This window comes from Musa acuminata, chromosome BXJ3-11 (assembly GCF_036884655.1).
Source record: "Musa acuminata AAA Group cultivar baxijiao chromosome BXJ3-11, Cavendish_Baxijiao_AAA, whole genome shotgun sequence".
In the NCBI taxonomy this organism is placed as follows: Eukaryota; Viridiplantae; Streptophyta; class Magnoliopsida; order Zingiberales; family Musaceae; genus Musa; species Musa acuminata.
The window spans coordinates 32,485,070-32,510,354 of record NC_088359.1 but is presented as its reverse complement, the minus strand read 5'-3'; the positions used below and the strand labels follow the sequence as shown (position 1 = coordinate 32,510,354).

The following is a 25,285-nucleotide window of genomic DNA, read 5'->3' as shown; positions in this document are numbered from 1 at the left end:
TGACAACTTACCAATCAATGAAGCCAAGAAAAATATTTATGTTATGTTGAGCCTCATCCGTAATCGTGAAATGGTATAGGCAAAGACTTGTTTTCAACGTTTCAACAAATCGATAATTACAAAAGAAAATTGTTTTTTCAAGTGAAAAATGTACTGACATAATTATAAAAAGTATGCACAGACGCAACTTTATTTACATGTCACTTTACAATTCAAAACTGGATTCTTTCTTGACAATCCAAATAAGAGTTTTTGTCTTAAACTATTATTAGACCGACATTAAAATCATGGATCCAATCAAAAGTGTTCATAAATTAGAAAACAAAAGTAAATTAAAATTTATGAGCGACCAACGTATAAATTCAAAATAAAACATTGTCGTTATGTAGACTCCAAAGATCTTTTGTTATTCCACCGACACTATCATAAAAACAACGAATATGCACTTGCGTGAACACATGATATATATACATCTTTTTCTCTGTCACCAAAATCTTAAAACTTAATTAAGACTCTACCAAGCAACAAACCCTAATTCACTAAGAAATTTTAATTTAATTAAAACTTTATCAACTAATTTAAATATAATTAAAATTGTTAAAAATACTTATCAATCTTCATGAACCTAATAGCTAAAATATTTTTTGCAAAGTAAACGATAATAAAGATGAAAATATGCTCAAAAGACGCACGGCACTAGATGGTTTTAGAAAACATTGAATTTTCCTTTTTTTAAGATGAAAATATCTACGAATGACAAAAAAGGCATTATGATCAATTTAGCAGATAGAAAAGGTTGAAACTCGTGCACATTAATTTTCTAATCTCTCTATTTCTAAGTCATCACAAAAGAATTGCAAGCACATAGAGTGATTGTGGTAGACTTGTTTGTCAAATCACCGATTATAAATTATTTTCCTATATTTAACTATAATCAATATCATGATTCCTATATTTTTAAAAATAGTATTGAGGTCTAAAACATTTAACTTTAATTTTCCTTTCGTTATTAACTTCATCAATAAACAAAAAAAAGAACGCACGTGCTGTCACATACAATACGAATAAAAAGGATAAAAAAAATAATTTTATTATCTTTTAAATTATTAATTTTATATTAACTTTTTGTCATGACCGATTTCCTCTTCCCCTCCTCGCCCACCATACCTACTGTTAATCCGACTCGTTTGCCCCATCGCACCCTCTTGTCTACGGCACATGCTCGCTCATCACATTTGCTCGCCTGTCATCCCTCTTTCCAACCTGTTTATCTATCACCCCGTCCTCCTCATGACGACCTCATCGTTGTTAGTGAAGCTTACTTTTGCCGGCACTAAGCGTATGCACTGCAACTCGAGCTGCCGGGTGTAACATTATTGGCCATCAAACCAAGTGAGGAGAGGACGACGGGGCAGTCCATAAATCTGTCTGTCGCGCACTTGGATGGTTGCAAGGTTTCATATGCCTTTGAAGAGCCATAAAAGGACAGCAGCCAAGATGCTCAAGAACTATAGGACATACAGCCTGGAGATGAATTCCTTCTGAGCCCACAGAAGCCAAACCCAAGTTTAGACGTCTACAGGTGAAAATTAAATCTTGCTCGAGTTAAAGGAGAACTCCAAGTTGAATTTGCAAGATTTTTATAGACATAATCGAGTTTGAAGATTGCTAGGTTGTTTAATGGGAACTGGAAATTAGTCACAAGCCATCCTGTTTGTTTGTCGAAGAAAGTTAATGTTAGATTAAAAGTAACTCGGATTGTGGTTTGTGTTTGTATGCGTGTAAACAAGAATCAAAGTGGTATGTATACATGCGCTTAACGATCGACAAATGCATTCTTTACTTACCTTTCATAAACCAAAATTGTCCGATGCAATATGTTATAACCAAAAGCATATTATAGCATGATGTACCTCTTTTATAGATTTTCTATTGTAATGGTGATTATTTGTTCCGATCGTTGTGTTGTTGTATAGGTTTGACAGCTTATGAGCATAAATGACAGAATCAGAGAAACTATACTTGTAAGGTTCATTGGGGTATCCAATAACTTATATATGACATCGAAGCATTGATCTTATGGTCCACAATTGCGTTGTATCTTATGCGTTACGTATGATCTAAATTGTTATTTTCTTCATTCTGCCTTAGGTGTGCATATGCCTATGCTTGTATTCTTTAGAACAGAAAGCATACTAAGAATAACTTGAAATCTTTTACACTGTAGGAGTTCTTTTAGGGGCAAACATGAATGGTTAGTGGATGCAGGATTAACGGTTTCTTTCTGTAAAGGTTGTAGCTTTCATGGATGATGACATCTTAGGCCTCTAGCAATGATTATTTGTGGTGACTTTGGGTGGTCTTTGTCCTACACACATGAGTCTTTTTGAAATCACAAGTTTTCCGTGTTGCGGTAGACCCATCAGTGAAATCACCCCATTTTGGATATTGTGAAGAGTCACGTCGTAGATGATTAGGATCTAAACGAGCTACACTCGAAACACACATCAGCCATGTCCTTGGTGCCGTGGAGGAGAAATATGTCCCCGAGAGAACGATGATTGCATCAGCCATGTCCTTGGTGCCGTGTTGGAATTAAACTTGTTCAAGAGGCATAAAAAGGTTCATTGCATCAAGTGGGAGAATCATTACATCAAGAAGAAAAAATGGATTAAAAGTCTTTAGAAGAATAAGTCAAATTGGTTATTGATTCTTGAAAGGGTTTCTTGAAAGAGAATGATTTATCTTGAATACAATTAATATAATGTATCTTTGGGGACTATATAAACCCCATATGTTGGGTCGGGTCATGAGTGTAATAGAGTTTCTGAAATTTGTAAAGAGTTTTTCTTGAGAGAAATATAGAAGATTGAAGCTTGTCCTACTCTTCCTCTGTTTGATATCTCTATCCCCTCTTCCTATCAACATCAACACTAATGTATTGTTATTTGTGGTGACTTTGGGTGGTCTTCGTCCTACACACACGAGTCTTTTTGAAATCACAAGTTTTCCGTGTTGTGGTAGACCCATCAGTGAAATCACCTCATTTTGGATATTGTGAAGAGTCACGTCGTAGATGATTAGGATCTAAACGAGCTACACTCGAAACACACATCAGCCATGTCCTTGGTGCCGTGGAGGAGAAATATGTCCCCGAGAGAACGATGATGAGGCCACAGATATCCGTCACAAACTGCGTGGATGATTAGATGATGCAGAAACTACACTAATACGCATCAGATTACCTACCTTCAAGAGTCCTAAATGAAACTAGAGAAATTTTGACAAAAGAAATCATGTCATGTCATTCATTCATTTCTCATTTACAGTAAAAAATTTGTCAGCCTAAAACATAAGGAGGAGGATAATATCATCTTTTTTTAAAAAAAAAATAAAAATAAAAATAAATAAATAAATTTTCTATGAATTTTTTTTTGAAAATATTGATGCTAACTAAAAATTTCAAAATAATATTTTTTCAAAAAACTATCCTAAAAAAAAAAATGGATAGACATAACTATTATGTGATAGAATTAAAGTTGTAAGTGAATTTTGTCTAATACTTCACTGAAAAAAAATGGTATGAGCTCCCATAGTTTAATCATGGCATGGCATGGTATGGCATGTTTCTCTCACAATTATTCGTCTCTAGATTTTTTTTAGGTAAAAAAATTAATGTTTTAGAGAAAATTCATCATATATTTTTATGATAGTCCACTCTTATACTAAAAAAAAAAAAAATTCTCCAAACAAAAACTGCACTGTTCAGCCATTAGCCATGGATCCAATCAAAATGATTATCTCCAATAATTGAGACCACATTATTGATTGGAGAGATAACTATCACATCACATGACCCCATTCGGTATCACGATTTTGTCCTCTCACATTTATATCTTGGCCCCCAAACAGTAGTTCGACAGCTTACCGATCAATGAAGCCAAGAAAAATAATTGTGTTGAGCCTCATCCGTAATCGTGAAATGGTATAGCAAAAAAAAAACATGTTTTCGACGTTTCAACGAATCGATAATTACAAAAGAAATTTGTTTTTTCTATTGTAATGCTGATTATTTGTTCCGATCGTTGTGTTGTTGTATAGGTTTGACAGCTTATGAGCATAAATGACAGAATCAGAGAAACTATACTTGTAAGGTTCATTGGGGTATCCAATAACTTATATATGACATCGAAGCATTGATCTTATGGTCCACAATTGCGTTGTATCTTATGCGTTACGTATGATCTAAATTGTTATTTTCTTCGTTCTGCCTTAGGTGTGCATATGCCTATGCTTGTATTCTTTAGAACAGAAAGCATACTAAGAATAACTTGAAATCTTTAGGGGCAAACATGAATGGTTAGTGGATGCAGGATTAACGGTTTCTTTCTGTAAAGGTTGTAGCTTTCATGGATGATGACATCTTAGGCCTCTAGCAATGATTCTATGTTGTGACTGTTCAGGTGGAGCACCTCTCTTTTGGGCTGCTTCCATGTGCAAACTTACAAGATCAATTGCGGCACATACGACTACCTTATTGTATCTTCAACTTTGCTTGTAAATGCTGAATGGGTTGATTGAAGCCTTCAGCAATGGACTTGTTGTCAAACTTTGTCGTAATTTCCAATTTAAGCTCCATTATTGTACAGTATGCACTATGTTTCTATTGGGATAAAAACAAATAGACTGCAAATATCAGATTGCAGTCATCCATGGTGTTCTCGGTTTATTTCCTTTCAAGTTTGCATATTTGGATACATCTTTTCTATCAATCATTTCTTTTTTCTCTCATTTTCCTCTATGAAATGCTGCGAGTGTTTGTGTTGGATGTAAAATCTTACTCTCGGTACGTGTGATAAAATAATCTGTGATGACATCAACACAATGATGTTGCGCTATTTTCAGTATCTTTGAAAAGAAAAGCAGATGTATCATTTTGTGCCATTTGTCGCAGAGCTCATCGAACACTTTTGCACATTTGTTTTCTCCTTGTAACGTTGTTTGTATAAGACTCATCAAATTGAGATATCACAACAACTTAAGCAGAGTTACTGCAAGGCAACAAAAATCACAATCAAGTTTGTTCATTTGCTTACATGAGCTCGTATCGACATCAAAGCGATAATGACGACGAAAACTTATATGCTCATTGGTTCATAAACTTTACCATACCTCATTGGAGTTTGACTCAGTGTGACAATTTCTGTTGGAAGTTGTCTACTTTCAAAGATGACACCTTCTACTACATCTGTACTTCAACTAAATACACATGAGAAATATAATACTCTATCCAAAAAATCTCTGTTTGGTATTCCCAATCGCATACCAGAATATCAAGAACAGTTCATTTAATCCTAACAATTTTAGAATTTTAATTGAATGAAGAAGATTGATGAATTTGTCTATATATCAAGAAAGCTTCATAATAACACATCATACAAGTATAGATCCATAGAAAATTTTCTTGCAAAATCCCTAACTCGTCAAATGATGAGAGTTTCTACGTGAGAAATGGATGGACATATCCTTTTTACAAATAATAAAAAGAGTATTTATAATGATAAAAAGAGGAAGAATGATGCTAATAGCAAGCAATAGTCATCTTCAAACAATGATGCAAATCGAAAGAAGATCAAGTATTATAGATATGACAAGTTATGTTAGAAAATCTAGGGAAGACATCACATACGCAGCGAAAAAAAAAAATTAATTTCCAAAAGAATGATATAGAAACATCGTGTGACGATTGGGAGCGAAAAACTCGATAAACTGAAAAACTATATGAGATTTATGAGACGTTCTCACATCGAGAGATCATATATCTCCGAAAATGCAGAACAAGTCTATCGATGAAGGCCTTCTCATACTAGAGAGGGGGTAGTCAGTTGAGGAAGAATCAGGGGAGAGAAGTAGAAGGCGGCGGCTAAGGGATCTAATCTAATAACTCATTTAGTCCCACATCTCTTTTATAGAGAACTTATTGCTAATAATCTTAAAAGATCTTGCCTTGTTAAGTGTTAGATCTCTATCCAATTATCCTTGACTTAATGGGAAGTTGATCTCTATCCAATTATCCACTTTGAACTCTTATTGGGTCTTACCTAATAGATCCAATAAAACATGGATTATTTGATATTACATATACAATCCTCTATTCGTTACATCAGATGAACCTTCAGACCGAATTATATATGATATTATAATCTCATATAAAGATAACGATTATATTACATTGAAGAATATGTACCATATTCTAAATATAAAAATAAATCTTTTTTCTAATGCAAATACAGTTCATGTTGAACATTATGTTCCTTTTTGTCTCGATGAAGTTAAGCTTATGTAAAATATAAAAATATTAAATACAAATATAGTATATACTAGTAAAAGGATCAAAGACTTATATATTTTGTTAGCATCAACCTTTTATCTTGATACTACGAGTACAAAAGACTTATATACTCTACTTTCATATAAATTTTCTTAAATTGAATATTATGATATAGAAAAGTTTAGTAAATGATCTTCCCAATATTACTATTATAGTGATAATAAAGTTTGTGAAGGGTGTTAATACAGTAAAACACGTAGGTAAACTTTTGATAAATCATTTTCAAGATGTAAATTTTCGTTAGAGCTTATTCATAGTGATTTATGGGTTTTACTCAAATATTATCTTATTTAAGTTCTCGTTGTATGGTTCTCTTTATTGATGATTTTATAAGGTTCACATATGTCTATTTTATAAATGATAAATTAGATTTTTTAAATTTTTTTTTAAAATTTAAGTTAATAGTTGAAAATTCTCTTGAAAGAAAATTTAAAATATTACGTAATAATAATAGCAAAGAGTTCACTTTTGATAGCAGAGAGTATGGTATTAATAAGAAAATTACATGTGCAAATATATCGTAACAAAACAGTGTGATTGAACAAAAATTCAATATCTCACAAAGGCTTATAAATATTAACTTCATGTAAACAATTGGCCTAAAGTCTTATCGGCCGATGGTATGGCCTGTGAGCTTATGTTATTATGGAGCTTGCATTGGCAAACCTAGCACATCACATTTAATTGGGAATTGATGGATTGACAAGTGAGACCTTTGACGTAACCCAAGCTCCGGGTTTAGTGGTCCGAAGAGAGCAAAGGAGATTTCATCTTGTTGCTAAACCTTGGAGTATCTAGGAAAGGATGAACTATGATATATTTAATCGAGAACCGATGAAGTTGCCAAACCTTGCATGTGAATGATGAAGAAAGATGGATCATTGTACTTATGTAGTCGGAGTGGCAAAGACAAGAAGCCCTTCGATATCCATATTTAATGTTATTATTCTAGTATTGTATCTGTCATATTTTGAATTTAAAATCTTAAATAATTTAATGCTTTAACAATGAAATTGTTTGGCTTTTGTCCTGTTAGGGGGAGAGAGAGAGGAGAATCAAAAATAAAATAAATATTCAAATATTAATAATAAAAGATATAATAGAAAGTCGATATAAGATTGATATGGTTTGCTAATTCCCACTTATATTCATAAAGAAAATTAAATTCTTTATCATATATAATCAATCATAAGAGTCTTATGAGTCATCTCCGTCAAATATAATCCTCTTATATGTCCTTGCATATAGATTAAAAAAATTTATATATTTTCTTATCCTCTCTAAAAACCCTAGATATTTATAAAATAACATGATATTAATTGACAAAGGACTTTTCCTTATACTGAAATTTCTGAACACTTGACTCTAGAAATTTTAAAATACTAAAAATCTCTATATTAATTAGTATTTTATATATCTTTGTGACTCTCAAAGAGAAAAATACTTTCGTCACACTTCTTTCGATCTTCATCACTCATTCTTATGGAATAGATGATGCCACATCCCCCTTATTATCTTTTATGGTCGATGTTGATCCACGATTGCTCACAAGTTTGTGATTGCCACCGGTTACTATCTTCAATTATGGAATTCTGAAAGATCTATCATTCATTAGCTAACTCAGAAAATGATATGGAGATATCCTTTTGAGTTTATCACTTATGTTGCAGCCAATCTTCATCCGAGATTGCTTAAGCCATTTGGTAATTATGCATGGCCTGAGTTCACAAGTTTGGGAGAGAAAAATTGTCCTCATGTCTTGATCGCAACAAGAGATATATTCTTATCCAATTATTGGTACGAAATTCTAATAAATTATAGAAGCGTCGGCTACGTCAGAAAATATGAATGGTGATGTTCATCTTCACTTGTGTTTGTGGTTGATTGATCTTTCCTGTAGGATTCACTATCCCGTTCGACAACGGTTGTGGGTGACCGTCATCACAAGTTTGCGACAAGTAAACGATGAGGGTTTTCTCACTTTGAACTTCGAAGGGAACATGAAGTTTCTTTGAGTGATGTGATATAGTAAGTTTCTAACCCACATCTAATAACGTGTGGTAGCTCAGGATGAAGTTGGTGAGACAAAGAAATGGATCCATGTACTACACATTGAAGGATGAGAACTCATTTGCATACGACTTTTGTGTGGGATGAAGTCCAAGGTATCCAAATCCAACTTCTTGACCATCATCGCCACGCAATAAATAGGGCAACCCAAGCGGAGTTTGGAGAATCAACGACGTGACAATGTCTTCCTCCATGTCTCTGCTGCTTGGCCCATCCCCACTCCCTACTCTCTTCATCGTACTCATCCTACCTCTCTCTTTACTACTGCTGCTCCGTCTAGGACTCAAAAGAAACAACCTCCGTGCAAGGACCCATGGCATGCCCCCTTCCCCGCCCAAGCTTCCCTTCATAGGCAACTTCCATCAAATCGGCTCTCTCCCTCACCGCTCCCTCCACGCCCTGTCGCAGAAGCATGGCCCCCTCATGCTGCTGCACTTGGGTCAGGTGCCAACCCTCGTGGTCTCGTCGCCGGATGGCGCCCGAGATGTCATGCGCAACCACGATCAAGTCTTTGCCAGCCGGCCTGCTCTAAAGCCGGCCAAAGTTCTCTTCGACGAGTACAAGGACTTGGGCTTCGCGCCCTACGGTGAGCACTGGAGGCAGCTCAGGAAGATCTGCGTCGTCCACCTCTTGAGCTCCACAAGAGTGCAGTCTTATCGGCTCATCAGGGAGGAGGAGGTGGGTTTCATGATCCGGAAGATCTCCTCTCAAGCTTCCCCTACGACGACGAGCGTCGACATGTCGGAGATCTTGTACTCCCTCGTCAACGATATCCTATGTCGAGTTGTTTCGGGGAAGTTCACCAGAGAAGAGGGGAGGAACGTGCTGTTCCGCGAGCTGGTCCAGGAGAATTCGGTGCTACTGAGCAAGCTCTACGTCGGGGACTACTTCCCATGGCTGGGTTGGCTGGATGTATTGTTTGGCTCTATGGAGAGAGCCAAGAAGACCAAGAAGAGATGGGATGATTTGCTTGATGGGGTGATCCAAGAACACGAAGATCGATCAGCAAAAGGTGATGATGATGATGACAAGGACTTCGTGGATGTTCTGCTCTCTCTTCGGGAGGATCCACGGAATCACACTCTCCTTACTCCACAAAATATGAAGGCACTTCTGATGGTACGCAATTCCTTCTACTTGATTGCATATCTTTTCGTGTCTGATAGTACAATAAACTATTTCTTGGACCGATCATATGCTCCCCATGTTTTAGCATGCCTGACTGACTGATATAATTTGACATAGATGTACATCAAAAATACGATGAATAAAATTCAAACTCCGAAAGAAAATATGTATTTTTTTTTTAAATAATATATATATATATATATATATATATTTCTTATATAAAAATTCTAAGGGACTTTGAGATCGTTTATCATGATATATATGCTCAATTGATTTATTTGGGACTAATCATAGATTCTCTATTCAATTAGCTATCTATTTTCAAATGTTATATTGAGATTTTTTATATTTATGAAAGTGAAATATTTTAATTCAGTTATTATGAATAAAATCACTCTTGACTTTTTATTTTATAAAATTATCTTTTTTTAACCCTATATAGGGATCTTAATGTTTTACTTTCTTAAATATAGGAATCCTAATGTAATATTTAAAAGTGTAAGGATCGGAATGCTAAAAATAACTAACCATAATTATATGAGACTTATATTTATATAAACAGATATATATTTGACTGAAAATTGAGAGAAAATAAAGAGTTTCCCAAATAATATTTTCTTATAAACGACTCAATGTCATATATAAAATTTGAATATTCTTTCTCCTTCCGAAGGCATGTCTAAATTTACCTTTCTAACAATGTTTATATATGTCTTCCACAGAATAACGAATCTTCTCCCAAAATTGTTGTATCAAAACAGGCCTTTGCGAAACATACAAATCCTTAGAAATTTGATCGGTGAAAAGAGTGGATACCACAATATCTTTGTAGCTTCAAATGGTCTCATTAACTCAAAATGTTAATAATCCTTAGGATGTATTCAGCGCTGGCTCGGATACATCGTCCGCAATCCTGGAGTACGCCATGGTGGAGCTCGCTCGGAGTCCAACAACGATGAGAAAATTACAAGATGAAGTGAGAGGGATAGGTTGCGGGAAAGAACTGGTTAAAGAGGAGGAGGCGAACGAGATGATGTACTTGAAGGCTGTGATCAGTGAAGTGTTCCGCCTGCACCCCTCGGTACCATTATTGCTGCCACGAGAACTGATGGAGGATTGCCGCATAGAAGGATACAAGATTCCCCAAAAAACACGAGTGCTGGTGAATGTATGGGCCATAGGCAGAGATCCCAAGTACTGGGAAGCACCACAAGAATTCAAGCCGGAGAGGTTCATGGAGGGTGGTGCAGTGGACTTCAAAGGAAATGATTTCCAGTTCACTCCATTTGGAGCAGGAAGAAGAATTTGTCCCGGAATGAACTTTGCCATCGCCTCTTTAGAGCTCGCGCTGGCAAACCTGATTTATCACTTTGACTGGGAGTTGCCTGGTGGATTGACAAGTGAGGATTTGGACATGAGCGAGGCTTTAGGGTTGGTGCTCCGAAGAAAACAAAGACTTCATCTTGTTGCTAAACCATGGAGTCTTCAGCAAGAGAAGCAGCTTTAGACATTTCTCTCTCTCTCTCTCTCTCTCTCTCTCTCTCTCTCTCTCTCTCTCTCTCTCTATATATATATATATATATATACACACACACATATATATATATATAAGCAAGAAGTGAAAAATATTTATCATTGTGTGCTTTGATCTGAACAAAAAGATGGGTGATGTCACGTATTGGATACAATCATCTTGAACACAATCTTGTCAATCCAAAAAGATCTACTGCTTGTTTATGTTAGTGGAAGCAACTTTTCTTTTTGTGACCCTCCACCGCCTAATGATGTTTGGAAAAAAATTTGAGTATAAAATTACGAAAAATCATAAAAAGTTAGTGCTAATTTTTGATAAAAATTCTTTTTTTTTCACCTCAAAAGATCTCGCCGAGAAGAATTGTGGAAGAGACATGTCAAGATTTGTGGGAACTAACTCAAAATTAAGTTAAATTTGGGCTCGAGTAGAGTCAATTAGCGATGTTGACCAAAGTAGACTTCTCACCAACCACCACCTGCGTTCCTCACCATAGCCGTCCATTGCGCCTGCATTCACAAAGCACATCGCCACACGCGACTGATGTTTTCACGTCGTCGTCCATGATTGATTCTCTTCGTGGTCTTCGTTGTTGCCTGCCCGTGGGCCTGCGCCACCCGCGTGCAGCTTGCCGCAGTCGCCCGTGTGTTGCTCGCTATAGACCACCCTCTCTGCTCGTAGCCAACGAGCCCTCCACCTTCCCACGCTCCTATAAATGGAGCTTTGGGGGGAAAGACACGGGATAGAGGAGAAAAAGCTGTGTGAAGTCCCATTGCTCGACCCAAATCCGACCAAAGTTTCTCATTCTTATTGTCTCCGACGTCACTTTTTCTCCGGCAAAAACTCTGGGCGTCGATATCCATCACCGCCCGGCCATTGTACTGTTGTAGCAACCGTAGAGAAGACAGGAAGCTGACTATTGACTATGGTCAACTCTAGTCAAGTTTGGTCAATAGGGGTAATTTTATTTTTATTTTTTGTTACTTCTTGTTTAGTTACATTTAAGCAGAGTTTTTTTTTAGAATTTTCTCTTGTGGTCATCGTTATGTTCTAACTATGGTTTAAATTTTTTATTGGTATTTTTTCTTCTTCCCATAAACATAAGATCGATATTTATGTGGTAATCTGAATCATGTTAAATTGCTTAAGTTTGTTTTGTATTTTATCATCTGATTTTTATACCGACTCGATTTATATCTCGTGGCTAGCTATGTAACTTCTAATCCTTCCAACAAGGAGCTAAATTATCATATTATCAGGTTTTAATGATGGGCACGAGATACGAGATCAAGAATTGAAATGAAATATCAACTATCAAGATAAAGGCTATCTTAACAAAGGTGAAACTTTATAACACCAACCTTAGAAAAGAAAAAAACTATAGGCACCGATGAAGAGAAAGAAAAAGCTGGTTAGAGTGCAACTTTGTTCATATCCGTATCCAACGAAGCATCTTGGGAAGTTGCCTTACAACAAACAACAACAAAAATTTGGGTCAAATTGGCAACCTTCTATCAGATAAAACCCGAGATTCTACTTATTATGAATGATAGAATGAACCTAAGTGAACTAGCACATTATTATCTTCTGAATCATAATCATGGATTAAAAAATATAAGCATCGCCATCGAAGAAAAAGATAATATCCTATTATTATTATGTTCTCTTGCTATTTCATATAAAAAATTTTATATAATAATTTTATATGAGAAGAGCATAATTTATTTAAATGGTGTGATTTTCAATCCTAATATCGAAAGAAGTTATGGACTCACAGTTAGACAATCGAAACCTCTAAAAGTCAGAAGCTTTGAATTTCAAAAGAAAAAGTGAGACTAAAAAAGATGGCAAAGAAAAATCTAAATATAAATCTAGATCAAAGAATATTTAGTGATATGACTATAAAAAGAAATGTCATATTATTACATACTATCAAGTTTTGAAAAAAAAAATATATATAGTCATAAAAAAAAGTAGAATGTTGAACTCATGCTCTCCATATATCATATCAAGCCACTGTTAAGAAATCTAGGACAATGTCACGTATGCAACGAAAAAACAGAAAAGAAAATTTTAGATTTTCATAAAAAGGTTTTATCATCATGCGAAGATTAATATGTAAAAATTATAAAATAAAAAACTACGCATATAAGAAAGATGTATTTTACTTAGAGATATCATATATCCCAGAAATCCTACAAATCTGTGGAAGATGATGAATGATGTCAATTGTCCTCCTCTTTAGTGGTAATTCACCTGGCAAGGGCTGCAAAAATGCTCTTTAAATCTCTGCTCAAATCTTTTCGTTACGTGCACTACATAATCAAGAAGGGGTCAGCCCTTCTTGCTGTCCATATAATCTAAATAGCCATATAATCTAAATAGGGGTTGCTAGATGAGGAGGAGAGAGGGAGAGGGGAATATAAGGGGATAGTAAACAAGGTTTAACCTATTGTTCTTTGGTTCTCTCCTATTTATAGAAATCCTCTATCAACTTAACCATAATAGATCTTATCCAACTACCCAAGTCTCTTATATTAGTGGGTCTCTATCCAACAATCTTTCATCGACTTTTATTAAATTTTATCTATATAATCTAATAATTCAGGGATTTATTGGATATTTAATAAGATGGAGGCTCCAACGGATATCTCATATTTGAATCTATACTTGTTGCAACACCTATCATATGTGTGATCCTCTAGGCTCAATATCGAGTTGGCCATGAGTCATATCTGTCAGAACTCTTTCTGATTCAGTAAATTATTATCTTCAAAATAATTCAATCGATTTATTGACCACGGACATACTAAGCCGCTACGTTATAATCCTTAAACGATACAAGAGAATCTAATTTATTGGATATGTCTGTCGTTAATTACCGTGTATCTATAGTCCTTCATCCATTTAATATTTCAGAGACTATATATCAAGTATGATACTATTAAGCCCATATGATTTCTATTCAAGTCTCGCTTTAATCGGATCTTCTCGAGCTTCGCCGAGAACATGATCTTCCATATCATCAAACAACTATTGCCTAGAGTAGTTTCTTACAATTATCGTTGACAATAAAAAAAATTTATTAATTTAGAAAAACAGTAACCAAGGAGTTTTAATTTATTTTAAAAAATTCAATGAGATAAAAAGTATGAAGTTTTGTATGCAAAAGTATATATACGGCACAAATCGGATCTCCTCTCAGATAAATGGATTCCTTTATTAAACATTCAAAATAATAAATGTGTGGATGGTGGACTTTTTTGTTCCAGCTTAATCTTTCTTTTCTGCGTGACGTAAGCAAAGAACGGGACACACGTACGACGATGGCCCCCACATGCAGGAACATATGTGTCGAGGTTGGAGCGATCTATTTGTTTGTATTAAGAGGAGTTTCTCAACGAAGAATAAATAACATTTGCTTAAAAAACCAAACAATTATCATATGTGATTTCTTCTTATCAATAAGTGCTTTTCAGAAGAAATTTGTATTTGTATTTGTATTTGTAAGTTAAGTCTCACGACGGGACCCACCGTAACTTCAAAAGACATTTGCATCTCTCCAACTCTTTTGTCACCTTTAATGGATTAAAAAGATTTGATGTTTCCGTCCACAGAGAGCGTCACGTGTCTTTTCTTTTGCAATCCGTGCAGACACGCCACAAGCATCTATCGGTAGGAAGGAAGAGAGCGTTGTTTAGCGCCCCTTTACAGCTCGGCAACGGTTCCTCCTCCCAATCCCAATAGCATGCTTCCACGCCTTCCGACCTCATCATCCCTTGTCCTGTTACCAGATTTCATATGGGCGATGGATCGCAATCCATGGTTCGATCCGATCCGGATGTGGAGATCACTGCGATTCTCCCTCCTCCTCTTGGTCCTCCTCGCGGTCGCCGAACCCTCCGCGGCGGCCACCTGCCCCTTGAACCTGACGTACGTTTCCACCTTCCCCTGGGACGACACCTCCTGCCTCCCCGCCACCGCCAACCAAACCGACTGCTGCCTGACCCTTCTCAGCCTCTTCGGCATCGGACTCGCGCAGCGCCTCCATGACACCGGCCGCTTCCGCCTCCCTGACGTTTCCACCGCCGCCGCCTGCCTCGTCGACCTCCAGTCCAACCTCTCCGCCGCGCCACTCTCCTTGCCGTCCTCCCTCGTCTCCACCTGCTTCCCCTTGCCTGGCCGCTTCGTCAACACCTGCGCCGGCATATTTACCAGGGGCGACTGGACCGCCAAGCTCGGCAACTCCACCGCGCTCGACGCCGCGTGCGACGGGGATCTCACCAACCTCCAGCGCTGCGATTCCTGCGTCAAGGCGGGTTTCGACGTCACCTCGCGGCTCACCCGCATCGACGGTAACGACTCCAACGCCACGCCCTGCTTCTACCTCACCATCCTGTACGCCGCAGGAGTCGCCAACCAGTACGGCCCCAAAGACCCCCGTGCCGCCATGTGCGTCTTGGGCCTTGCGCTCTCTTCCACCTCTCCTCCCGATCACAAGTCGCGCAGCTCCCACTCCGCCGCCATCTACGCCTCCGTGGCCGCGGTCCTTGCCCTCGCCCTCCTCTCCTGCTCCATCGGGCTCTTCGTGTGGCGAGTCAGCCGCAGACAGAAGAAGCGGAGCGACTCTGCGGTCTCGGAGAGGAGCTCGAGATCGTATCCCAGACCCAACACCGGATCGATCTGTTTCGACATCAAGGAGCTAGACAAGGCCACCGCCAGCTTCTCGCAGCAGAACCTCATAGGGCGCGGCGGGTTCGGCGTCGTCTACAGGGGCACTCTCTCGGATGGGAGCTCCGTCGCCGTCAAGAAAGTGCTCGAGCCGGATTTAGACGACGGCGATGAGGGATTCCACAACGAGGTGGAGATCATCAGCCATCTGAGGCACAGGAATTTGGTCCCTCTGAGGGGCTGTTGCATCAGGGAAGACAGGGAGGAAGGCAAGCAGCTGTACCTGATCTACGACTACATGCCCAATGGAAACCTCCACGACCATCTTTTTGGCACAAGCAAGGACGCTCATGGCAACTCCGGGAGGAGGAGGCCACCCCTGACTTGGCCGCAGAGGAAGAACATCGTACTGGACGTGGCCAAAGGGCTGGTGTATCTGCACCATGGAGTGAAGCCAGCCATCTACCACCGGGACATCAAACCCACAAACATCTTGTTGGACGGGGAGATGAGGGCGAGAGTGGCCGACTTCGGGCTCGCGAGGCAGAGCAGGGAGGGACAGTCCCACCTCACCACCAGGGTCGCTGGAACTCACGGCTACCTCGCGCCGGAATACGCGCTCTACGGGCAGCTCACGGAGAAGAGCGACGTCTATAGCTTCGGCGTGCTGGTGTTGGAGATCATGAGCGGCCGCAGGGCGTTGGACACGTCCCCGGAATCGAACCTGGTGCTGATCACGGACTGGGCATGGACAATGATCAAAACCGGGAGAGCAGAGGAAGTGCTGGATGAGGCATTGACGAGGACCGACGACGAAGGGAGGTCCCCCCCGAAGGGGATCATGGAGAGGTTTGTACTGGTGGGCGTCCTCTGCGCACACGTGATGGTGGCTCTCCGGCCGACGATATTGGAGGTGGTGAAGATGCTGGAGGGGGACATCGACATAACAGACATTCCAGACCGGCCGCTGCCGCTCGCCCGTGGGTCTGTCTTCGGCGACGGGAACACCTCCTCTGCTTCACCTGCTCTCAGTGGCCCTTGTTTGAACACCGGAGACATGCTCAGGTAACTCGAGGATTTCTACGGTTTTTAAGGCTTCTATTTAGTTTGGATTTGGCAGCTGCTACTCCTCAATCCCACGAGAAGAAACCAAACAGACCTGTCGTTGGATTAATATCACCATCCGAGTGTAGAAGACTGAAAACCTGTAGAAAGGGGATTCACCTGCAGGCGGCAGATTCCACGGCAACACAAAAGAGCATATGTTGTGCTCCTAACCCGGTATAATTCTTGTTGCCTGGGTTCGGCCTGACAAACTCAAAACTCCTTCATGTGTCGTCTATTTATCACTGCATCCAAATGCCGAAGGTTTTAGAATCACTGTGTTGCAATGGCCTCGCTCTCTTGTTTTCCCTTTTCTTCTTCCTGTAAATAAGTAATTGGTTGGCTTCCCTTCGGACAAGTCGAGGAGTAGTTTGATTGCAATTCATCGAATCTCTGGTCTTTGAGGAGCATCAAGCTCAAAAGTCCCAAGAACACCGCCTATTTCTCGTGATAACATCAGTGTTTAAAGACACGAGCTGAAGAGCCAAAGGAGAAGTTACATCAAAGTCTGTTTGTTTCTTAAAGCGGTTGTCCCATAAAAAATTGCTTTCAAGGCAAGGAAATGAGATTATGAGAACCATTATCATAAATTATCGCACCAATCTTTGATGTCCCATCCAGTCTGCAAAGGAGAAACATTATCAACATTGTTCACGCAGCCAGCCGAAGAAAAAGGCAATTCCACATCGGAGTAGTTATCAATAGTCTGCATCGAAGTAGGAGCATCTGACAATAGCCTGAAATGTACGCAATTCTCTGGAATCGAATCATTCCAGTAACCTGATACCTACAGAGACCATCGCCATCAGATCTCGAAGCTAACAGAGAGCGTCAGGAACACCGTTTCCAACGATCTCCTTAATCCTGAGAGAAGATATTGGGTGAGAGAGACAAAGGTGAGGCAGAATCAGTCTCATCTTCTTAAGGAATTAAACAATCATATTGTTCTGTGGTCATGCAAGTCTCATGCCAAACACATGAGATGATAGACGTTCCAAAAGAATCGTGTGTTCCTCCATTTAGTCATCCTCATGAGGTTAGTCTAATGGAAAGTTGGACTTTTCCTGTAAATGCACCAAATCGAATCAACTGCATTCGGCAACAACCAGGAGAGACTTTGTGATGCCCGGGCATGGATCGCCTCTAAATCTGCTCGTGGTCACAGGAATCGAGCATTTCTCCTTACCCAGACAAGCCTGTCCAAACACAGACAGTTCAATTTCTTTGTGATATATATGTTGTCTGAGATCACTAAAATGTCGACAAGAGAAGAAGAAGAAGAGCCCACCTTCTCTGCAACATCTCTGGAAGCAACAGAGTGGCAACCGCCCAGAGCATGGCTTTTACAGTTCCCCACAGGAGTTCCAAAGCTGGCAAACCCTATGGATGAGATGCTTCTCCCCCGTTGACATCCAAGTCGAACGTATGGGTGTTTGCTTTCGGAGAACACTGACGGGTAATATGATTCAGCAACATGACCACAGACACGAGCAACCGAGATGGTGTCCACCGTGATAGAGCGAGGGTCGCCTCCCATTTCCTCGAAGAGAACAAGGAGGTTGTTTGATGGCTTCAGAAAGGAGCGAGGAACATGATACCTGCGTAGAGTTGCTTCATCGCCCAAGCGAACCACAAGAGACACTCCCGTTTAGAATATGAGCTGTACTTACAGAGACTGAGATGGCTTTCCACTTGGAGCTTTAAAGGACGCCCAGTAGCGGCCGATGCTTTCCCCGTTGATCCACACCTCTCCTTTCCCCATGTTCGTAAGGTTAAGTGCCACAGGATCGGTACCCCGTGGAGCATCAAACCTTGTCTGCAACAAGCAAGTGTTTTTGGCATCATCGAATGCAGCTGCAGCATTGGTTTCGGAGTGATGTAGCAAGTGGCCTTTACCTTGTACCATATCAGGGGTTTATTTGCGAAGCTCACAACAGGATTCCAGACTGCTTGCTTTGATCCTTCCTCGGTGTAGATTAGCACCTTCTCTCCCCGTAAACCAACCTGCATTCATCATCACACCAGTGTGTTTTTACATGGAAAGAAAGTCCCAACTGTTTCATTCCTAGATTACACTATCATTTCCTGACCTGGTAACGCCATAGCTCATGTGTGAGATCTCGAGATAAATTTCCAGTCCCTTGGATTCTTGCATGTTGGATTCCAGCAAAACGCTTCTCAAGATATGCTCCTGAGTCCTTCAAACCAATAATATCACACATTATTATTGTTGCATACATTATTGTTGAAAATGACAGAATTTTCTAGATGACGACACAAAGTGATTGACACCAAGAGGTCGAAAACGGAAGAGACATTCCTTTCGCAGTCTAAGATGCAGTGTCATGTCGCTCGGCAACTGCAGACAACTTAACTCTGCAGTTACACGAGCACAATTAATTGATTATGATGTATGCAATGGAGAAGCTTTTCGACTGGAAATCGGACTGATTGATTCATATTCCTACTACCTCATAAAAGTGTAGATTAATTGGAAGTAAGCCTAAAAATTCTTCTTTTGACTGCAGATATCCTACTTTACGGTGCTTTATGACCATGCAAATTTCACTCTTTCTTTTCTTTCTAAGTGGTAGACAAAAGATCGATCATGACGAATTCTTCCTCACCGGTAGTCCAACCATAACACTGAGTAAAGAGATATTGTTCTGCCCTCCCTTGAGCGGAATGGGTTTATCGAAAACAGGTAGCTCTCCATCATTTTTTCCATGCACAGTACCTGATCACATCACAAAGTAGAAATCATGATCTTTAACCTTGCTAGGATAAAAAAATAGAATTCTGGAATTCATATGTAAGACATTCTTTTGGCCGAGTGTGAAATAAAACCAGTAAAAGAGTTGAAAAGAGGGGAAAAGAGAGAGATTTCTAAATTGATGAGTTATTCAGTCCTTTTTTGCCTCCTCACTTGATCTTATTCCTATTATGCAGATAAGAAAATGTAAAGTTTTCTTGTGCAACATTTAACAGCATTAATGAAACAGATGCTCGAGCTGTAGATTACTTACCAAGTAACTCATCATTTACAAAGACATGTAGAACATGTGCAAGAGAGTCGACATGAAGAGTAATCTGACCATCTTGTCGTGAATGGTTATAGCTGCAATCGAGGCAAAGGTCACACAGACATGAAGAGGCATGTATAAGAGATTGAAATATCTCATGTTACCTTGTGGTGTACCAGAGATAATCTGTCACGTCTTTTGTTGTCGTCATTTGTTCCAATAGCCCTTTCGCTACGAGTGAAGCCTTGCCGGCGATGTTAGACTCTTCTGCAGATGCTTCCCACTGCTGACTTCGATTGAGATACTGAACGGGCTCTGCTGTTCTTTCACCATATCGAGCGCTCACCTGTCCAATGAGATAGCATTCGGTCATAGAGAACAAAACTTTCAGTTTCCTGAATGCTACTCTAGCTGACCTTGGCAGTATTGAAGGCTGTCTGCTTGCAATCTGGTAAGATACTAATGGATTTGGCTGGTAATTCATAGATGGCATCAAGAAAATGCAGATTTGCAGCCAGAGATTTATCATAATTTACGAGAAAGGCAGCACATTTTCCTGAATTTGTTCGAAAGAGATGTGCCTGCAGAATTTAAACAAAAAAAAAAAAAATCGTGATAGTAACTCCCAAACTAAGAATGTTTATTTGGTTATTTATCAGATGGTAGCAATCTTACCTCCTGTAGCTTGGCGAGTGAATAATAAGTATAGCTTCCCCATAGTAACGCTTCCTGGCATAACTTGATGACAGCATGTAATTCCCTGAGATGATCCCATGTCGGCAGCCAGATTAAGCCTGCATGTGTTGTGTGCAAATGAAAGATTAGCTTTCTTTTCGAATATAAGCCATGTACATGTAAAGTAAATATGATAGTAGAATAACTGACCATATTCATCAAGAGGAGCTTGATCATAATAACTTGTTGTAACATATGATGAGGCAGACTTTCCAAAGTTTGTACCCCCATGATACTGCATTGAGATGGTAAGTTAGAGAGCTATGTACTACAATCAACAAATGGAAGAGTATGATTAATCTAGTCAAGAAGAAGAAGAAGAAGAAGGTTTCTTATTATTATTATTATGGATATCAATATGAATTTCTATTCCATGTATCAGAAACAAAATAAACTGGCCTCTGCTAGCTGTAGCCTATTTGATAAACATGAAGAGTATTATTTCTGTTTCCTTTTTCTTTTAATAAATTCTAATGTCTGATTTGAAGTCATTCCACAACTATATTAGGGTTTCCCTGAAACCAGCTTTCTACTGCAATAGTACTCCTTGGTTTCCTTAAGCAGAACAGAGTAGCATTATCGACAAACACATTCAGCGTGGTCGGTGCAGTTCTACGACAGTTCAAAGTGGAACACTAAGAACATTTGACTCTTTTTAGCGCAGAAATTTACATGATTGGTCTTCAGGAACAAGAAGCTTTGACAAACAGTCGGATCATTTGCCAAACCATGTCCTTGAACTAATAACAAGATTCATATGATGAATTTTCTGTAAGAGAACCAACCATACCATGTAGTAATTCACAAAACTTCCATTCTTTTTCGCTATAAATAAGGCGACAGCAAAGGCAATATCTTCAGCAGACCTTGGTCGCGGATCTTCTCCGTAAACTTGATATCTTTTCATCACAAGTATCACACAGCATTCATCTCAGACCATTACGAGTCACCAAAATAATGAAGTAAAAATTTCGAGGCAGCATTTTCAATGTAAAATAAATAGCAAGTAGAACTAAACAGCCTCTGATGGGACATCAGACAAATTCCAGAAACCATTTTCAATCGCAAAATGGAATAAGAACTAGTCATAGTATTAATTGGATGCAGATGATGTGATCATGATTTTTGTTGCAGAAATCTGCCTTGTGATGTTTACAACATCACTTTCTGCACAAAATAATCGATGAATAAGAACAATCATGCATTTCTGAAACCAACGAGGAGTGAGACACGGTGAGAGAATTAAGCAGACATACCTCTGAGTCCAATTTTCTGTCCACAGTGATGGCTTTTTCGGTGAATTAGGCCCCGAAAAGGTTTCCCCACATTTCATCCCATTACAGGTATTGATCTGTAGATGAAATTGGAAGATCGTGAAACCGAAAACTGCAAATGTGGGTGATTCAATCCTTGGAAACGCACGATGATCGGTACATAGTACAAGATGACTTACCACAGGATCAGGAGCGTCACTCTGCTTGCACATCATCCAGGGAACACCGGTACCAAGGCCTACAGCCATCGATGCTGCCCACCGAACGTAGGAAGGCCCTCTCTCGGCGAATGCAGCCTCCACATTCTCGTATTCATTCTCGATCTGCATCATCGCACTCGAATGATTCGTACTGAACCCAAATGTTTGCAAGATCAGCTTCCTCGGATGTGGTCATTACCTGAGTAATTATGATCGGGCCACCTTGGGAAGCAAACAACCTCTCAGACTTCATCATGTCGGCGATCTTCGTCACGTATTTTTGCATGTGGAACTGCGGGCGAACAAACAGGCATGATGAGTACAAGCGCAAGACAAACGACTCCTTGGTTGATATGACAGGGGACTGCGAGTTTTATGGAGGAAATGGGAACCGACTGTGGGTTTGCAATCAAGCACCTGCCTTGAAAGCTTCATTATCAGAGCGAAAGACGATGCCTGGAACGTCATGCAGCCAGAACGGAAGCCCTCTGCAGCAGCAAATTAAGAGCAGAATGCATTAGGAAATGAACAAACTCTGCACTCTGCAGACCTCTACCAATTCCACTCCAACTAGTCCCTGAGAAAATATGTCAAGGTTCTTCCTGTTGTTACACGATCTGAAAGAATTCCTCTGTACGTCAGGGAAGCAGTCACATCATCCCTTACGTCTTTCGTCTTCTTGATGCACCATTAGTGCCTCGAACGGCAATCAGAGTGGCATATTAATCACATTGTAAAGATTGATTTCTCCGCGTTTCCGTATGATCCATTCCATCTAAAAGCGAAAGAAAATAACACGTACAATCTACAAGACAGAATTGCGTGCGTACCCATACTTCCACTCTGACTGAATGAAAGGACCGATTCTGAGGCTCACATACAGGCCTCCAGCTTGAACTTGTTTGATGAATCTCACCAGGTTGAATCTTCCTCCAAAGTCGTACTGAGAATATTCCACAATTGATAAATCTATACAAATCGCAATACAACGATATGTAGAAGAATCACAGAGAGTATCCTATAAATATGTACGGATCAGACTTGCCTGTCCTTGAATAGGCTCATGCACGTTCCAGAACACGTAAGTTTGTATCACATCGAGCCCTCCCTCCTTGGCCTTGGCAATCAGATACGGCCATGTCTATATTATGTACAGATGTGAAACTTGTTAGCTTTTAGAACCAAAGGAGAATGAATATGCTTTGCAGATGTGAAACTTGGGCCGACAATAAGCAACGTGATTATGAACATGCATAAATATAGATGAAAAATGTATACATTGTTGAGTTGCAATTCTTTTATTATCTTCAAATGTATTTATCAGTACCCATTGCTCTCATTTCGTTAATAACAATGTAGTTGAGGTACGTAAGCTCCACGGCGTTTAGTATTTATTTATGGAGTACAACTCAATCATCCGTCATCGTAAGCTACGATCTAAGTTGGATTTCCTACAATCTCTCTGGTTGGATTTCCTTTTCATGTGCAACTGTTAATATAATAATATTATATATTATATTAATATGTAATATAATATTGTCTTTGGGACCACGATACTGGCTATCAACTTGTGGCTTAACCATTTAAACCAATAAAATCAAATCATCTATCCCTCTTGGAAGATGCAAGAATAAATATTTAAATCATGGTACACTACCGTATCACTCGGGTTGTAACATTACAATAGAATTTATGCTTCGGATCTGATGTTAACAAGCCACTGTTCATCGGAGATCAGTTAAATAATAGTGTTTTAAGTCAACCAACCCTTCCTGGCTAACAAAATTCCTTGACTCGATCCGAAGCAATCTGAGCGGTAGCAATATATGGAAAGCTCAATTTGGATTGATATCTTCATTAGTTTAACCGCTGCAGAACCAGCGAGAAGGAATCAATGGAAGGATGAACAGGAAGAAAAGACCCATGTCATCTATCTCTTTCGTGAAACATCATGATGGACGGTGGAAGATCCAAGCATGCATTTAGGGGAGCAAAACTTAACGGCGATACAGATGGAAGATGGAGGACACGATGGAACAGTACCTCTGGCGTGCTTCGAGGGTAATGAATGGAACCGGAGAAGAGCAACCTTCGTGTTCCGTTTATCATCAGAGCCCTTCCATCGTAAGTCACGTCTCCGCCTCTCGCTCCCATTGACAACCATAACACCACCACAAGCGCCACCTTCAAATCCATCACCTCTTCTCTCCAAAAGATATATTGTCGACTCTCTCCGCAGGCTGTCCGATAACATCCCTGAGAACGAGCAACACTTCATATATACAACAAAATCAAGAGCAAGATCTAGAAATACTCGAGAATACGTGCTAAAATAATAAGCTAACAATATCTTATTAACGTGAAGAACTAGAAGGATTCGTTAGGAGCAATGACCTTAACTACACATCACCCTTACACTGCAAACTCTCCTCATGTCACACACACACACACATATATATAAAGAGAGAGAGAGAGAGAGAATGCTAGTGAAGAAAGTGGTTTGACCTTGCATTCCCACCTTGGCAGCAAAGATAAATGCTAGTGAAGAATTAAATAGAACAGTTTCTTGTGTGTGTGTGAACAATTTAATTAAATAGAATTAAATTCTAAGAATTAAATAGAACAGTTTCTTGCATTCCTACCTTGGCAGCAAAGATAAATGCTAGTGAAGAAAGTAGTTTGACCTTCCAAAAGAAGAAAAAGGAAATAGTGGATTCGAGAATCCGGTTAAGATGGAAAGAAAGAATGGCACGGACGGAAGTTATTGTCACGACTTGACTAGTGAAGCAGCGATGAAGAAGAAAAAGATGTGGTCGTGGGGACGTAGAGAGAGAAGTGATGAGGTGACATGGGCATTTTCACGTCGCGTACGTGCGTCGAGTGAACGCACTCTTCACTCCCTTCTGCAGATAATACATGAGGCAAGCCTTCGATCGATACTTAAAGGGTTTAGTTTACCAAGAAACAAAGCAAAGCCCGTGCTTTGAAAATGTATATATATATATATATATATATATATATGTATGCAAAATCCTTACCAAGAAACATACAAATGCAATGAGCCTGAAATGGGTTTTCCATTGGTATAATGAGACTGAAATGAGCCTTACAGTCCATAATTTTCGATCCATCAATTAGATTTGGGGCCGAATATTACG

At 39.3% G+C, this 25,285-nt stretch overlaps 3 protein-coding genes across 3 annotated transcripts; 2 read left to right on the top strand and 1 right to left on the bottom strand.

The window, feature by feature from the left end:
* Positions 1-8,558: 8,558 nt before the first annotated feature.
* Positions 8,559-11,224, top strand: LOC135652697 (cytochrome P450 71A1-like). Its single transcript, XM_065173859.1, has 2 exons — positions 8,559-9,580; positions 10,464-11,224. The coding sequence occupies exons 1-2, from the start codon at positions 8,642-8,644 to the stop codon at positions 11,094-11,096; spliced, it is 1,572 nt and encodes a 523-aa protein (XP_065029931.1). The 5' UTR covers positions 8,559-8,641; the 3' UTR covers positions 11,097-11,224.
* A 3,508-nt stretch (positions 11,225-14,732) lies between these two features.
* On the top strand, positions 14,733-17,171 carry LOC103972483 (probable receptor-like protein kinase At1g11050). Its single transcript, XM_009386837.3, has one exon. It carries the CDS (start codon positions 14,869-14,871, stop codon positions 16,858-16,860), a length of 1,992 nt encoding a protein of 663 aa, XP_009385112.3. The 5' UTR covers positions 14,733-14,868; the 3' UTR covers positions 16,861-17,171.
* A 162-nt stretch (positions 17,172-17,333) lies between these two features.
* On the bottom strand, positions 17,334-24,371 carry LOC103972481 (beta-galactosidase 7). The gene is made up of 19 exons (XM_018820906.2): positions 24,171-24,371; positions 23,173-23,268; positions 22,958-23,070; positions 22,549-22,615; positions 22,327-22,419; positions 22,107-22,250; positions 21,910-22,004; positions 21,444-21,552; positions 20,804-20,888; positions 20,594-20,712; positions 20,335-20,499; positions 20,083-20,264; positions 19,922-20,013; positions 19,523-19,632; positions 18,986-19,093; positions 18,792-18,899; positions 18,566-18,711; positions 18,184-18,493; positions 17,334-18,091 (listed from the first exon to the last, which is right to left on the bottom strand). Exons 1-19 carry the CDS (start codon positions 24,321-24,323, stop codon positions 17,981-17,983), a joined length of 2,406 nt encoding a protein of 801 aa, XP_018676451.2. The 5' UTR covers positions 24,324-24,371; the 3' UTR covers positions 17,334-17,980.
* Positions 24,372-25,285: the final 914 nt, after the last annotated feature.

Bases quoted from the DNA above. Each gene is read 5' to 3' on its own strand.
- LOC135652697 (XM_065173859.1), top strand. From the start codon at position 8,642: ATGTCTTCCTCCATGTCTCTGCTGCTTGGCCCATCCCCACTCCCTACT. The intron at 9,581-10,463 runs GTACGCAATTCC...AATAATCCTTAG, and splicing joins ATATGAAGGCACTTCTGATG to GATGTATTCAGCGCTGGCTC.
- LOC103972483 (XM_009386837.3), top strand. From the start codon at position 14,869: ATGCTTCCACGCCTTCCGACCTCATCATCCCTTGTCCTGTTACCAGAT.
- LOC103972481 (XM_018820906.2), bottom strand. From the start codon at position 24,323: ATGGATTTGAAGGTGGCGCTTGTGGTGGTGTTATGGTTGTCAATGGGA. The intron at 22,616-22,957 runs GTACGCACGCAA...TTGCTGCTGCAG, and splicing joins CAGTCAGAGTGGAAGTATGG to AGGGCTTCCGTTCTGGCTGC. The intron at 18,900-18,985 runs GTCAGGAAATGA...TGATGAATGCAG, and splicing joins ATGAGCTATGGCGTTACCAG to GTTGGTTTACGGGGAGAGAA.